The sequence below is a fragment of the Scatophagus argus genome, chromosome 13 (assembly GCF_020382885.2).
Source record: "Scatophagus argus isolate fScaArg1 chromosome 13, fScaArg1.pri, whole genome shotgun sequence".
In the NCBI taxonomy this organism is placed as follows: domain Eukaryota; kingdom Metazoa; phylum Chordata; class Actinopteri; family Scatophagidae; genus Scatophagus; species Scatophagus argus.
In genome coordinates this window covers 21143451-21157002 of record NC_058505.1, presented here as the reverse complement: position 1 = coordinate 21157002, position 13552 = coordinate 21143451, and the positions used below count along the sequence as shown (strand labels likewise).

At 39.5% G+C, this 13552-nt stretch overlaps 1 protein-coding gene across 1 annotated transcript; it reads right to left on the bottom strand.

Annotated features, from left to right (window-relative positions):
- Window positions 1–222: 222 nt before the first annotated feature.
- LOC124069037 (protein Niban 1-like) lies at window positions 223–12751 on the bottom strand. Its single transcript, XM_046407742.1, has 14 exons — window positions 12525–12751; window positions 10016–10146; window positions 9748–9885; window positions 9544–9661; window positions 9090–9251; window positions 5501–5616; window positions 5299–5403; window positions 4133–4295; window positions 3737–3918; window positions 3432–3578; window positions 3167–3277; window positions 2542–2649; window positions 2344–2455; window positions 223–1635 (listed from the first exon to the last, which is right to left on the bottom strand). The coding sequence occupies exons 1-14, from the start codon at window positions 12577–12579 to the stop codon at window positions 347–349; spliced, it is 2937 nt and encodes a 978-aa protein (XP_046263698.1). The 5' UTR covers window positions 12580–12751; the 3' UTR covers window positions 223–346.
- Window positions 12752–13552: the final 801 nt, after the last annotated feature.

Here is a 13552-nt window from a genome sequence, read left to right as displayed (position 1 = left end):
AAATGACAGAATCAACGAATGCAGCTTTAAGCTAATTTTTCATCTTTATTTTATTCATTTCAGTTTCAGCAGGAAGAACAGCAAATGTTAACAGCAGGAGAAGAATGATGTTGTAGCTCTGAAAATGTTTACTAGAATACTTAGAATATGAGCTGGGATAGGCTCCAGCTCCCCCGCGACCCTGACGGATAAGCGGTATAGAAAATGGATGGATGGATGGACTTAGAATATGATTTAACTTTCCTTCTGCACTTGCACTCATCTTTCTCTGTACCGTTTCATAAGGACCTGTGAAGTAGATGTGTCCGAGAGCTCTCGACAGCAAGTTGTCATGGTAATGAGTGTGTCAGGGTGTGTGGCTGCTGCTGGGACAGGGGTACATCACTGTCTCCACCTCAGTGATCTCAGTCACAAGCTCTCTGATAATAGCCACACTGTCCAATGGCAGCTCAGCAGCACACTTTGGTTGTGATTCCATTGGCTGAAGGCTTTGAAAAACTTCCTCCTCCTCTTTTTCTTTCTTTCCACCTTCTTCTGCATCATCTCCTCTGCCCTCTGCATCTTTCCTTTCTTCATTTCTTTTCTCAGTCTCAAGCTCGCTAACTTCTCCTTCATCATTGTCTCTCTCCTCACTTTCTCTCTGCCAAGAGGTGGCGCTCTCTGTTGGAGGTTCAGAGAACTGGCAGCTTTCATCGACACTTTCATCTTTTGTTTCCTCCTCTATCTTCTCTTCTTTCCCCTCACCTGTCTCTGTCTCTTCTTTCCCCTCTTTGACTCCCTCATATACCTCTTTCGGTTTCTCCTCTTTTATTCTCTCCAGCTCCCAGTTGTCTTTCATTTCCCCTGTCAGGTAGACAGCTCTGTCAGTAGTCTGCTGCGCCGTCGCCTGCACTACAGCAGGTGCTGTGGAGTTGCAACCAACGGCCTCGCTTAGTAACGCAAGGCTGATTTTCATTGGACTGTCTGTACAGGGTGAGTGCGGCGATGAGTTGCAGAGATCCTGGACAGGAGTTGCGTCTTCTGTATTTTGATCTGAGTTTGAGGGTGCAGGTGTGACAGAATTTTCAGGCACTGCTGATTGATCACTGTGAGTGTGTTCAGCTGGAACATCGGTGGGCTGCGACGAGGACAAAGTGACCACTGAACTGTCAGAAGAGTCTTGGATAGGATTGGTGGGTTCTCTGGTAGCAGGCGCATCAGGTGTACCAACTTCATGTTCTGCATCAGAATCAGGTGAGTTGGAAGATTCAGTTGTAGTTAATGGTGCAATATTTTCAAGCTGAACCTCTTGGGTGTCCTCAAAGCAAGAAGTTTCCTTTGTGGAGGATTCATCACACTGTTGTGTTATGACAATCACAGGAGACAGAAGCACTTCGCTCTGTTCACAGTTTTGAGTGCCACTGGGTTCAGATGTTGCATCAGCATTAAGTTCTGGGACAGGCTGACCTTGCTCCACCACCACAGGATCAGGTTCTTCTCTGGGTGCTGCCGTGGAGGAGTCCCGAGGGTGAATGGCTGGGCTGCCTGGTGTAGAGCGAGGAGGTGTCTGCCCCATCAAACTGTACTGACTAATGGCCAGATCAGAAGTGTCCAATAAGAGATTGTTGCTCCTCTTACTGGCAGCATCCTGGACCACTGAGTAGAGGAAAAGTGACAAAGTTAGGTTCAGTTCGGACCAGGCAGGTACAGTGGTGTGAAAAGGTGTTCGCCCCTTTGTGATTTCTTATTTTTTTGTATGTTTGTCGCACTTAAATGTCAAGAGACAAAGATAATAAAGTAAACACAAAATGCAGTTTCTAAAGAAAATCCAAACCTGCATGGCCCTTATCTAAATTAGATTAGATCGGAAAATAGAGAAACCTGAATTCAGACGGTATTCAACTGTAGTTTCCTGTTTAGTAAATGAGATATGTATAAGAATATTTCCTTTCTTAACATTTTGTGAGCTTGCGCGGTTTATTTATTCAATGAAATGCTAAGAAAGCTTGCGAACTGGGGGGCTAAGAGCTTATCCGACTATCGCCTCTAGAGGTACAAAGTGGTACTACTAGACAGGACGGATCAGGGCTAACTGGTTAGCACGCTGACTTCAGTAAATATCTCTGCAACACAATACATAGACAACTTTTCAATGTTGTTTTTTCTTGACTTTCACACAAACAGACAGAATTTCTCTCTAAATCCATCAGATTTGATTAAGAGCTGATATCAGACTCAAATGACCTGTGTGTGAACGTCCTGGCTGCTTTTAAGAAACACACTCGCATGTCTCTCTCTCTCTCTCTCTGTCTCTGTCTCTGTCTGTGCGTGCATGCGGGTGTGTGTGTGTGTGTGTGTATTTACCTGTTTCTATCTCCTTACTGAGGATGTTTCTCAGTATATCGTCATAGACATTATGCACCAGGATAAAACTGCTGAAGTCTGAGAAAATGTATTGCTCAAACTGGTGCAGTTCCTAAACAGAAAAACACGTCATACTTTGATCACTTTGTACTGCAACGTGTGCTACACTGTAATGTTGTAGGAGTTTATTTGACGTACGGTTTTCCACTTGCTGTCCATCTTCTTGGTGAGAACAGGCAGAGTGATATCCAGTAAAGCTTCCTGATAGAGCCTCCTCTGGATAACTCTGCTGTCATAGTCCAGCTGCTGCTCACACACACACACGCACCACACACACGCAGAGAGAGTCATGTTTCTGTCTTTTTTAGGTACATTACATACACTTAAATTCATTTCATGGAGACTTACCCTAACTATAACCACTACTTGTCCAACCATAACCCTAATGTTAAACCAAGTCTTTACTAATCTGATTTAGCCCAAAGCAAGGCGAGTCCCACATTGTGACTGTGGGAACAGATTTATGTCTCTGCAAAGTGAGTAACGGACATCCACACACACTTACAGAGTCATAACATCATCATCAGTTTTGAACATGTTAAGATTCACTGTATTTGTTTAACATAAAAGTAGTACAGAAAACAAACAAAATGTTTCACAGGATTTCTATAGTGTGTACCCAGAAAAAGTAGAATCTTTTCATTTGCATAATTTTAATTACTAAAACAACACATTTCTAAATACTCTTTGATATGCTGCAAATAATTTTGTAGATGTACAAATGTGATGTAATTTTTGATATTCCATGTTGTCATGTCTTTACCTTCATGACTCTCTCTTTAGCTCTTTCCATTTTGACAGGAACCTGAGAGGGCTGCAGTCGGGCTGATGATTGGAGGAACAGCTCTAAGGTGTACACAGCACTGTCCAGTAGCTGGGAGATACAGATAACACCATGTTACAGACTGTATGATTTGAGTTTATTCTGATTTGCTTGCGGTCCTTGGTAGGCCCTTAGCTGAACTGAAGGTTGCACTGTGCCAAAGTCAGCTGAAGGCCGTGACTGAACCTCCAACACAGCCTCGTACCTTCTCCATCTCCAGATGTGCAGAGTGAACCAGTCTCTGAGTGCTTCTCAATCCAAACCGCTGTTTTAAGCCTTCAAGTTTCTCTATCAGATTCTCCACCTGCCTGTAGCACTGATCCAGACTGATGGAATGCAGAGTGGACAAGGTCTGGAGAACACATACGAAACCACCTTCATGAGCTTAAACCAAATACAGTAACTGATCTAAGAGTCAACATGTAGGGAAGTGCAAACAAAAGTTTTTTGAATCATATTTCTAAAAACAGACACATGAACACATGCACATAGACAGCATAAACGTATCACCTTCTTTGTCTCTCCTGTTCCTCCATTTGTGTGTGTGAAGGCTGAGTCCATCTGTGTGTGCAGTGTGCGTTGCATCTCCTGAATCCCTGCACTTATGTTTTCTGTGAGTGCCTCAAGGACGGAGGACAGGTAAGGTGCTACAGACTCACTGCACACCTTCTCTGCTTCTTCGCATATACATGCTGACACACACCACACAAGCACGTGAATTATATGATATATGACTTAGTTTTGACTTTTTAAAGAAAAAAAAAGTTAAGGGAGGACTTTTATCGTATAGGACTCTCGGAATGTAGCTCCGGATATCGAGTTGAGCACTGTGTTTGCTCTCCAAAAACACATTCACATTTATTAATTTCTAGGTAAGTTCAGTTGTTAGTGATCAATGTGCCATACCTCTGACTTTGTCCTCCAGGAAGCAGTGAGAGGACATTATCTGGTCCAGGCTGGATCTGATTAGTGCTTGATTGGCCGATGCTGTCTGACGACACTCCTCCCTCAGGGCCTGCAGACTTGTAGTGAGTTGTTCCAGCACCACACTGTAAGTTGCCTGCACCATCTGTACATTCATAAACACATCATGATCACACACCATAGAACACTGAGTTTGGAACAGTGTTTAAACCTGCTGAGAAATAAATTATATACTGAGATAACATCCAAATTCTCATCAGTGATGCAGACTGTAGAGAAGTCCAAATTATGAGATTACAGTCAGAACTTGGGGGGAGAAAAACAGACTAAATGCGTATATATTAATGAACTCTTTTGACCACTTGGGGGCAACATAAAAAGCAGAAAAACAACCTATTGTGGCCTTGTGAGGCTGTTGCGGAAAGTGTGTTTGAAACAGTTTTACTTTGGCCTGATCAGTTTTTACTCCTGTTTTAGTTCGGGTTTGGTTTTCACCACATCCTGAGAAAAGTATGACTTAAGCTGCTACGTGAGCCCCCATTGTGAGGTGGTGTACAGTAAGCTGCTTGCTACTAGTAATGAGATTAACAAGAGCACTGAGACTGAACCAATACAGCATAATTGTTTTTAATTGTACTGTATAATTGTCAAGTTTCCTACACTGTTTTGAAAAACATTTGAAGTATTTTAGGTTCAACTGGAGCTCTTTCAATTAATTCCACTAACTGTTTGTCTTCATGTGTCCAAATATTCACTTAACAGCTGATTTTTTTGGAAATTGTTAAAATTTGCACTAAATTTCGATGGAAACTTGACTATTATAAAGAGGTTTGCAAATCTTAAAACTTGTCCAGATACTACTAGATTTATAGAAGGAGAGCTTATCCTTCAAACCTTCATATACAGCAAACTGCTTTCAAGGGCTGTCAGAAGTAGATCAGCATACGTGAATGACCCACCAACAGGAAAGACAACATATGTGTCTAACAGGACTGATAACACTCTCACTCACCACAGAGTTTACAAATATTTGAGTTTATATGGTGAATGATCTTTGTATCATGTTCTTGTCACGTCAACTAAGTGGAACTACATCCCTCTCAACAGGTGCTGAGGGGGATGTAGTTAAACACATTAGTTTAACTCACTGCCAACCACTGCCGTATCCTTTCAGTCCTCTTGCCCTTCACTTTTGATTGAAGCTGACTCTGTAACCACGGTAACACTTCCTCCATCACCTGGGAGGCCAGCACCTACACACACAATCAAAGTAGAACAAGTGAATGAAGAATCACCGACAAAAAGTGTGTCAAAGTGGGTGTGCATGTGCATATGTGTGTGTTTGCTGACTTTTTCTTCAGTGCCCAGCAGCATTTCCCAGCTTTCATAGCATCCCATGTCCTGTCGGTAGAGTCGGAGAGCTCGGACGAACGCCTGACTTTCATAGGATGAATCACACCATGGGTCTGCAGGAAGTTTGGTTGGAATCATGTTAATCCTTTTGGCTTTCTCCAGTCCCTCCTGTGGAACTTGGACAGCAATATCTCAACAGAACACTTATGGCATGTCCCTTTTTTCCCACAAACACATATCATAATTCATTTTTGAATGAATCCCACATACACCATCCACTGTTTTCTCCTGTTTGAGCAACATTTGTTAAAAACTATGATGATCAGCTGTTTTATGAAATGATGCTTAGTCAATGGTATATTTAGGGTTTTTTTTTCACAGACAGAGTAGGGAAGTCAAAGTATTGAGAAACAGCCTAAAACACTGTTTATATTGGAAATCTCAGGACAGAAAGGAAAAGTAAATGTGTTATATGTGCTGTATGTTATAGATTTCAACTGTTCTGTTATGAGTGCTATTAGGTTCCATAACTCCCAATTTCAACATTTTTATGTGATTATTTTTTCTATATTTTTTGTATGTATGTTTCTGCTGTTTTCCAGTTAGCCATAAAACCTTTGGCTAATTATTTTTTCAATCATTTGATGGTGGACATTTGAGGAACTGAAAGCTTCGCTAACGTTATGCTTCCCTTTATCATCACTAGCATCAGTATGAACCACAATGCAGCTCTAAACTGACTGGCTGGCAGCATGAAATCATATTTTTGCTGATATCACTGACATGTGAGGCAATATGCTCTTGCGGCTGAAATGTTAGAACACCAAAAATACTGTTTGCAGTAGAAAGTTTTAATGTTGTTGACTGTAAACAAAAATCTCATCTAGAACCAATTTTAATTAGCACAGTATCCTCACCTTGATCTGAATTCATTCTAACAGAGGGGGTTAATCAGTTCACACACAAACACATACAGGTAAATTCAGACCATTATGAAAGAATCGTGGGGTGACATAATTTCCTTTTCACTTTATATGGGAAGTTTCAAGTTTAAAGGTTGTATAATGTTTTAAACACCAGTGGGCCATGATTGTATAAACATTATGTGAATATGTTGTATGAACCCTGCCCCTTTAAGTCTTTGGAATTAAAGGGGCAGTTCAGAGTTTTGGAGAAAAAAGAAAAGAAAAGGAAAAACAATTTAACATAGGAATTATTTTCTAACTACTCCATAGGACCACACAGAAGGAAACGTGCAAACATACATCGATAGCATCCTCTTTGGCTAAGCTGTAACGTTAGCTAGCTTAGTTAGCATATTTAGCTAGCCTCTTGTAAATCAGTAGATGCACGTTTTGCAAACAGCTCACAACAAGGCCAGTGGATTATCTTGAGTTTCTGCGTCATGATTTCTGCAAATAGACTTTGCTGTTGAGCTTTTTTAATGTATTTTTTGCTGCCCTGAAAACCACAATTGAAATGTCATCTCGCTTCTCTATACCGCAGACATCTGTAAAAGTATGGGGGTAAGTTACTTACTTTAAGTCCCAAGGACATTACTCAGTATTCCTCAAAATTGTATGAATCATCTCAAATAACCGCTATCTAGTTTTATTAAGCCTGCAAAATCTGTGCATATGGCTACTTGGAACAGGACTCTGTAACAAGCAGAATATCACACATTTCATGTATTATCACCTCATTAAGTTACTATGGCTAATGTGTCAGCAAACAATTTCATATTTACACAGCCAGCAGACATAAAGAAACATAATTTTGTCTGGTAAAATAAAACCAACCAATCAGTTTATTCAGTCACAGTTCAGGAAATTCAATTCCAAGAAGATAATAAAAGTAAAGTGTGGCAAAGAATCGCATATTACTTACTACATTTTAATAAGACTAACCATTTTCTTTCGTATTGTGGCTCCTTTAAGTTTTTAAAGTAAAACAGCCACTGCTGGCCAGCTGTGTGTTGTTTCCTGTTACTGTTAAGGAAATCTTGGTGGCTGTGCAGATATGAGATGATGTGTTTTGCAACAGTATGAGTTAAAGGAAAGGGGTTGTTTCTGGTTTGTATCCTCGCTAACCACACAGGAAGCCAAAAGCACTAATATTTTTATCCGTCTCTAGGGCAATTGCCACCACATGACTGACAAACTGAAAAAGAGGCAACCAGCAAGAGTGCTGTGCTACAGCAGGTTCAGATATTTAACACTCCCATATGACATTATAAAAATGTCAAAGTGTTGAGGCCTATTAGCGTTATCAAAGGTCTAAAACCAGTTGTTGTGTTGAGTTGTGGTACTCAAATGCCATTTTAGCCAAGTGAATTTCCCCACTGTGGGATCAATAAGGTTCACTTTATCTTATCTTTAGCAGATACAAATGACGTAAGGGACCACTTTTTAACAGTGTGTAATTGAAAAAAAATGTAGTATAGTACACCATCAGTCAACTTCAAATACCTTTTAGATCACTATATCATTAATATACTAATCTGAAGATCAGATTTTCCAAGGACTTATTTATTTCTTGTTTTGATTAACTGTTAAAAGTCCAGCAGCAGGATCTTTGGCAAAAATAAAGAATAATATCCATAATTATGTTTTCATTTTTATTTTATTTGTTTATATGTATGTGTACATGTTTTCAATGTATACTCACCTAAAACTGAGAACCATTGTGTTTTCATTACCTTTTCATTGCCTTTTATATCTACAGAGGGAGCAGGTCCTCTTCCACAGAGTCCACTGCTTTATTTCTACTTTAGTCCAGAATCGACAAACCTAACACTGGCTCTAGAGAGGGCCTTTCTTGTTTTTCTATTTTTTTTAATCAGCCACCTTAGGGGAGGGTGAAGTGAGAAGTGTTCAGCTGGTTGTACTCCACACCACACAAGCCAAACGCTGGACCTTTAAAATCAAAGGATTATTCTGACATTTTTGGAGATCAGGCTTATGTTTTTTTTATCTGACTATACAGAGGAGTAGGCACAAGTTTTGTTTATTTTAGCATAAAATATGTTGAAGGTTTGGTCTATACATGAGGGAAAAAAAGATCATTTATGATTTTAGGAGGAGTAACTATTTCTTCTCTATTTCTTGATATGCAAACTGGCAGCTGCGTGGAGTCGCTATGTCCAGCTGTTGTTTTTCAAGAAATAGTTCCAACAATTAACACCCCTCCAAAACCATGACTTTTCATTTTCCACATTTGTCTTTCTATGCAGTAAACAAGCAAGTCACATGTTCAGCAGCAAACTTTAGAGGTGGGCATTAGTTTAACTTGGGACAGAGCGAATGGATGCATTTTTCAGATTACTGGAACCCTGGATTTAGGCTAACAAAGACTTAGGTGTTGCTCTTTTCCTGATGTAAGGTAGTAATTCCTAAATTTCAGTTACACATTACGTTGTTCAACTATACTGTCCAGCACTGAGCAACTTAGAATAATAACGTCATTTATTTATTTTTTTGTTGTTGTTCATATATTTCATGTTTCAAAAACAGATGAGTGTAAAGGTAAACCACAAGCATAACAGATGGCCACAGAAAAAATATGCATATGAGTGTTTGTGCTTTACCAAGATTGCAGTGTCTAATGCAGGTCTTGAGGGCTGACAGGAAGTGATCTTGCTCCTCTTCCTTTTGGAAAAGGAAGTAAGTGTGGCCCATGTAAGGCAGGTGGAGATACACAGCAAATGTATTAGAAGGCGACACCGCTGAAGAAGAATCCTCCTTTGTTTCTAAATGCACACACATAGACACACACAGACAACAGTGTTACAGATGTCAATTTAACTTAACTGAAAAATAAGCAACAGAGGTTCACAAAGCAAAATCTTTTGACTGGATCTGGTTTGGGTTGGTTAGGAGAAATCTGGTTTGTGTTGTTTTGCTGTGTGTGAAGCTTTGGGATTTAGTGGAGTCACACATTTGATCATTTAAGCTGATGAAGTGTGTTTAAAGCACAGTAAAGCAAGCTATTGTTAAATGCTCGGGGTATTGTCGCATATTGTAAGAATAAATTAATACTACCACTGAGTACTGCAGCACAGGTTTCCTCCAGGTGAGCTCTGGAGTCTTGTTCTGTGGTGAACACACTGCCCCCTGCTGTCTGGAGGACCAATTTAGCTGCACATCCACGACTGAAAGTCTACAGATGGAAACAAAGACAATGATATCCAGCACCAGGCTACATATCATTTAAATTCTGAATGTCATGTTTTGTTTGTGTGTTACCTCCATGTTTTCATGTATCTCCACTTTGTAGTCCCGTTTTAGGACGACATATCTCTCTCTGCATTTCTTTCCCTGCTCATCCCAGCAAGAGAAGTGCATGCACCCTTGGTACAGCACTTCCTCTGAAGTATACTGAGGCTGCACACACACACACGCAGACACACACACAGATTTAACTTAAAATGTAGCACAGGTTTTTCAGCTGCATCCAGCATGAAAATATAGTTATGTGCTGATGGATGGACAGAGTGACAGATGCAGCTCCTACCCCTTGTGTAAGCAGTAGGCCTCTCCCCTCTTTCTTTGGTTCAACTTCTTGGTGTAAGTGTTCAAAATATGCTGCAGAATGCTGCTGACGGTAAAATGCACTGAAGCTCTGAAACTTACTGTCGACAAGCACTGGACACACACACATACATACATGATTTTGTAAGCCTTTGGTCTGTAGTAACATAGGAGAAAATGAACATATTAAAGCTGCACAAATAAATATCAACAATGTGTTAATATGACACTGAACAATCATAGAATTATCGAGAACTATAACCATAGTTAAAATTCCTTCCCTAACTCTACAATACACTTTTGCCTTTTTCAGCTCATTGGTTTGACTTTCTGGCATGTAATTTTGCATTCATGTTGCTCTGATCGACTTTGTTGTTGATCAATTATGTGTGCACTGCACCAAACAACAAAGATAGCAACTGTTTAATCAAGCTTGGATGAGAAAAATGTGTCAACTAAGCCTATACAATATACACTGTATAGACAAAAGTATTGGGACACGGGAACATAGCACCCATTGGGTTAATGACTGCATTCTAAATATTTAGACAGCTTTGCAGCTATCACAGCTTCCACTCTTCTGGTAAGACTTTCCACAAAATCCTGGAGTTTCTGTGGGAATCATTCATGCAGTTGAGCATTTGTGAGCACAGGCACTGATATTGGAAGAAAAGGCCTGACTTGCAATCTCTGTTGCAGTTCATCTCAAAGGTGTTTGATGGGGTTGAGGTCAGGACTCTGTGTGGGCCAGTCCAGTTCTTCCACACCAAACTCATCCAACCATGTTTTTATGGACTTTGCTTTGTGCACTGGGGCACAGTCATGCAGGAACAGAAAAGAGTCTTCCCCAAACTACTGCCACAAAGTTAGAAGCATAGCAATGTCCACAATATCTTGGCATGCCAAAGCATCAAGATTTCCCTTCAGTGGAAGTAAGGGGCTCAGCCCAACCCCTGAAAAACAGCCCCATCTCAATACTTTTATCTATATAGTGTGTGTTATATATGGAGGCTTAGAGTTCTGGTATGGTGGTTTGAAAAAAGGCAGCCATGCCACTGCTGCTGGTCTGATCTGAGTCCAGTAATGAGTGTGGAGGACTGGGGTGAGTAGACGGGAAGTAAGGCTGAGAGGAAGATAGCAATCGGCTCAAACACATACAGAATGAACTCTCTGAATTCCACAGGACAAAATGCTCAAGAATTAACGATGTGATCATGACAAGCCATGTGGAAAATTAATACATAACTATATACACATACACACGTAAGAGATTAATTTTAGAATTTGTCTTAAGAACAGTGTGTTTCCAAGTCTTTTTGTGTTATGAAGCTGTGACAGACATCTGCCTGAGGTTTTTTTTGTCAAAAATGTCAACTGTTGTCTTTGTATGAAGTGATGGATTTGTGTACTCTCTGAACTAGAGGATGTGGATCACTCTCAAAGTGTTGTTTAGAATTTGTTTATGGTATGTGGGGTTTGGGTCACTCTGTAGCCTGTCTTTCATCTTAAGCACTAAGACGCTGACACACATACACACACAGATCAGACATAATAATGTAATAGTTGGAAATGGCTGTAATTAGATTCTGGTTTACAGTGGAGATTAGTGACAGGATGTGACTGTGCTGATAACATGTATGGGAATGCACACAAAGAACTGAGCAAAGCAATTCATGTTGCACATCATTTTTGTTTCATTTCATTTCAAAGTCAAATTAAGTTGAAACTAAAATGATCAATTGTGACATTTGGGGAAAAAAACACACTTTTATTACACTTTACCAAAATAATAACATCTAAAAAAAATAAAATTAAAGTTATGCAAACTGTCTTTGTGAGCTAACACACCTTTCAGTACGATGCAGTCCAACACAACAGCACCTCTGAGACAGCGTCATTGCTGTTGTGAACAGTCAGCGCAAATACTTTCAAATGTATCAAAAAGTGAAAAACTAGAATGTAAGTAGAAACAGTGGATGAACGTTACAGAGGCTATACCACTGTCGACTATCAAAGAAATTGATAATTTCAAGAATGGCTCCACAATTAGAAATTGTAAAAATGAAATTAATTAATTAATTAATTATAAGTATATAAAAATTAAAATGTTTATCCCATGTGTTCATGAAATATTAAATAATTTATAAAGCCAAGAAATGAGTTTTCAATGAATTTTTTTCTGCTACTACTACTGCTACTATTCCAACTACCGCTGATGCTGCCCCAGCTATTACTACAGCTTCTCTTTTGACCACAAGTGTCACTGTCACTCATACCCTATCAGCTTCTGTTAGTTCTCTTTTACCACACTTTTCTCTGTCTCTCTCCTTCATTCTATCATCCACTTTACTCTCAGTGGACAAAAATAACTGGGCCATCAAAGACCTCATGAACAATTCTAACAAAAAAAAAAAGAAAAAGCTGCAAACTGCAAACAACATTTGTGGATGAAAAAGAAGAAAAAGAAAGAGGAAATGATCCTGTTGACTTACCTTTGATGTTGGCGATTTTGGCCTCATCCAACAAACCAGAGGAAGATGCCCCCATAACGTCTCTCTTCCCTTCTTCTCAAATGTCTCAGGAAAGCTCAGTTCAATTATTTGAATGTATACACACAGGGAACCGATACGTAATAAATGTCAACTAAATGAGCTGCTCTCATGTGTCGAGTTTATGCTCAGCTCATTTCCTCTGTTTTCAGTGCGTCAGTGCATGGTGTGCTGGGCGGGACTGTTAAAACATCTGTTGCAGCAGTCATCTCCCCAACTGCAACATCATACACAAGTGTCACAACTTCTCTGGTAAGGCCATCTGCTGGTAAACACTGAAACAGTATTACTCTAGTGTCATTATAAAAGAAAACTTAATCATAATTAAAGCTCTCCCTAACTCCATAATGACCGACTGTCATACTGTATGTGAAAATACTGTATTAAAGATTCACATATCATACAAGGTTTTATGCTCTCTTTGTGCCATTATGTGGTCTCTGTGAATCTGCAGACCTTCATGTGGCAAAAACACCTGAGACTGGTATTAATATGTATTTACCTGGACACACAGCGACAGAGTATTCTTCAAACATTGTTGTCGTATTAGAATATATGTTCTGGTCCATTGATAACTAAAGACTTTCTTTACTCAAAACATTTTGAGATGTCACAGCAGAGAAAGCACGTTTTTAAATACATTAATCTTGTCTCTTTAGTTCAGAGTCCAATACTTCGCATGTTGGCTCAATGGCCTCATGGGACACTAAAAGTTAATGGAGCCATCATTATTATTATTATATAAGTAACACTTGTGACTTTTCTGCTTGAGTATCAAGCAGCACAGGCGGTGATGGAAAAGTTTTCATTTATATTTTATCTGTATAGAGACCCAAAGCTTTCAAAATTACATGAAAGAATTTTTTATACTCATTTCATACTCATATGAAATAAATTCATAGTTTAGTTTATTATTAGACTCTTTTCATTTGATTCCAGTAGTAGAAGTATTTAAGGTTTTAAAGTCCTTT

Bases quoted from the DNA above. Each gene is read 5' to 3' on its own strand.
- LOC124069037 (XM_046407742.1), bottom strand. From the start codon at position 12,579: ATGGGGGCATCTTCCTCTGGTTTGTTGGATGAGGCCAAAATCGCCAAC. The intron at 4,296-5,298 runs GTGAGTTAAACT...ATGAATGTACAG, and splicing joins GGATACGGCAGTGGTTGGCA to ATGGTGCAGGCAACTTACAG. The intron at 1,636-2,343 runs GTAAATACACAC...TCCTCTACTCAG, and splicing joins CAGTAAGGAGATAGAAACAG to TGGTCCAGGATGCTGCCAGT.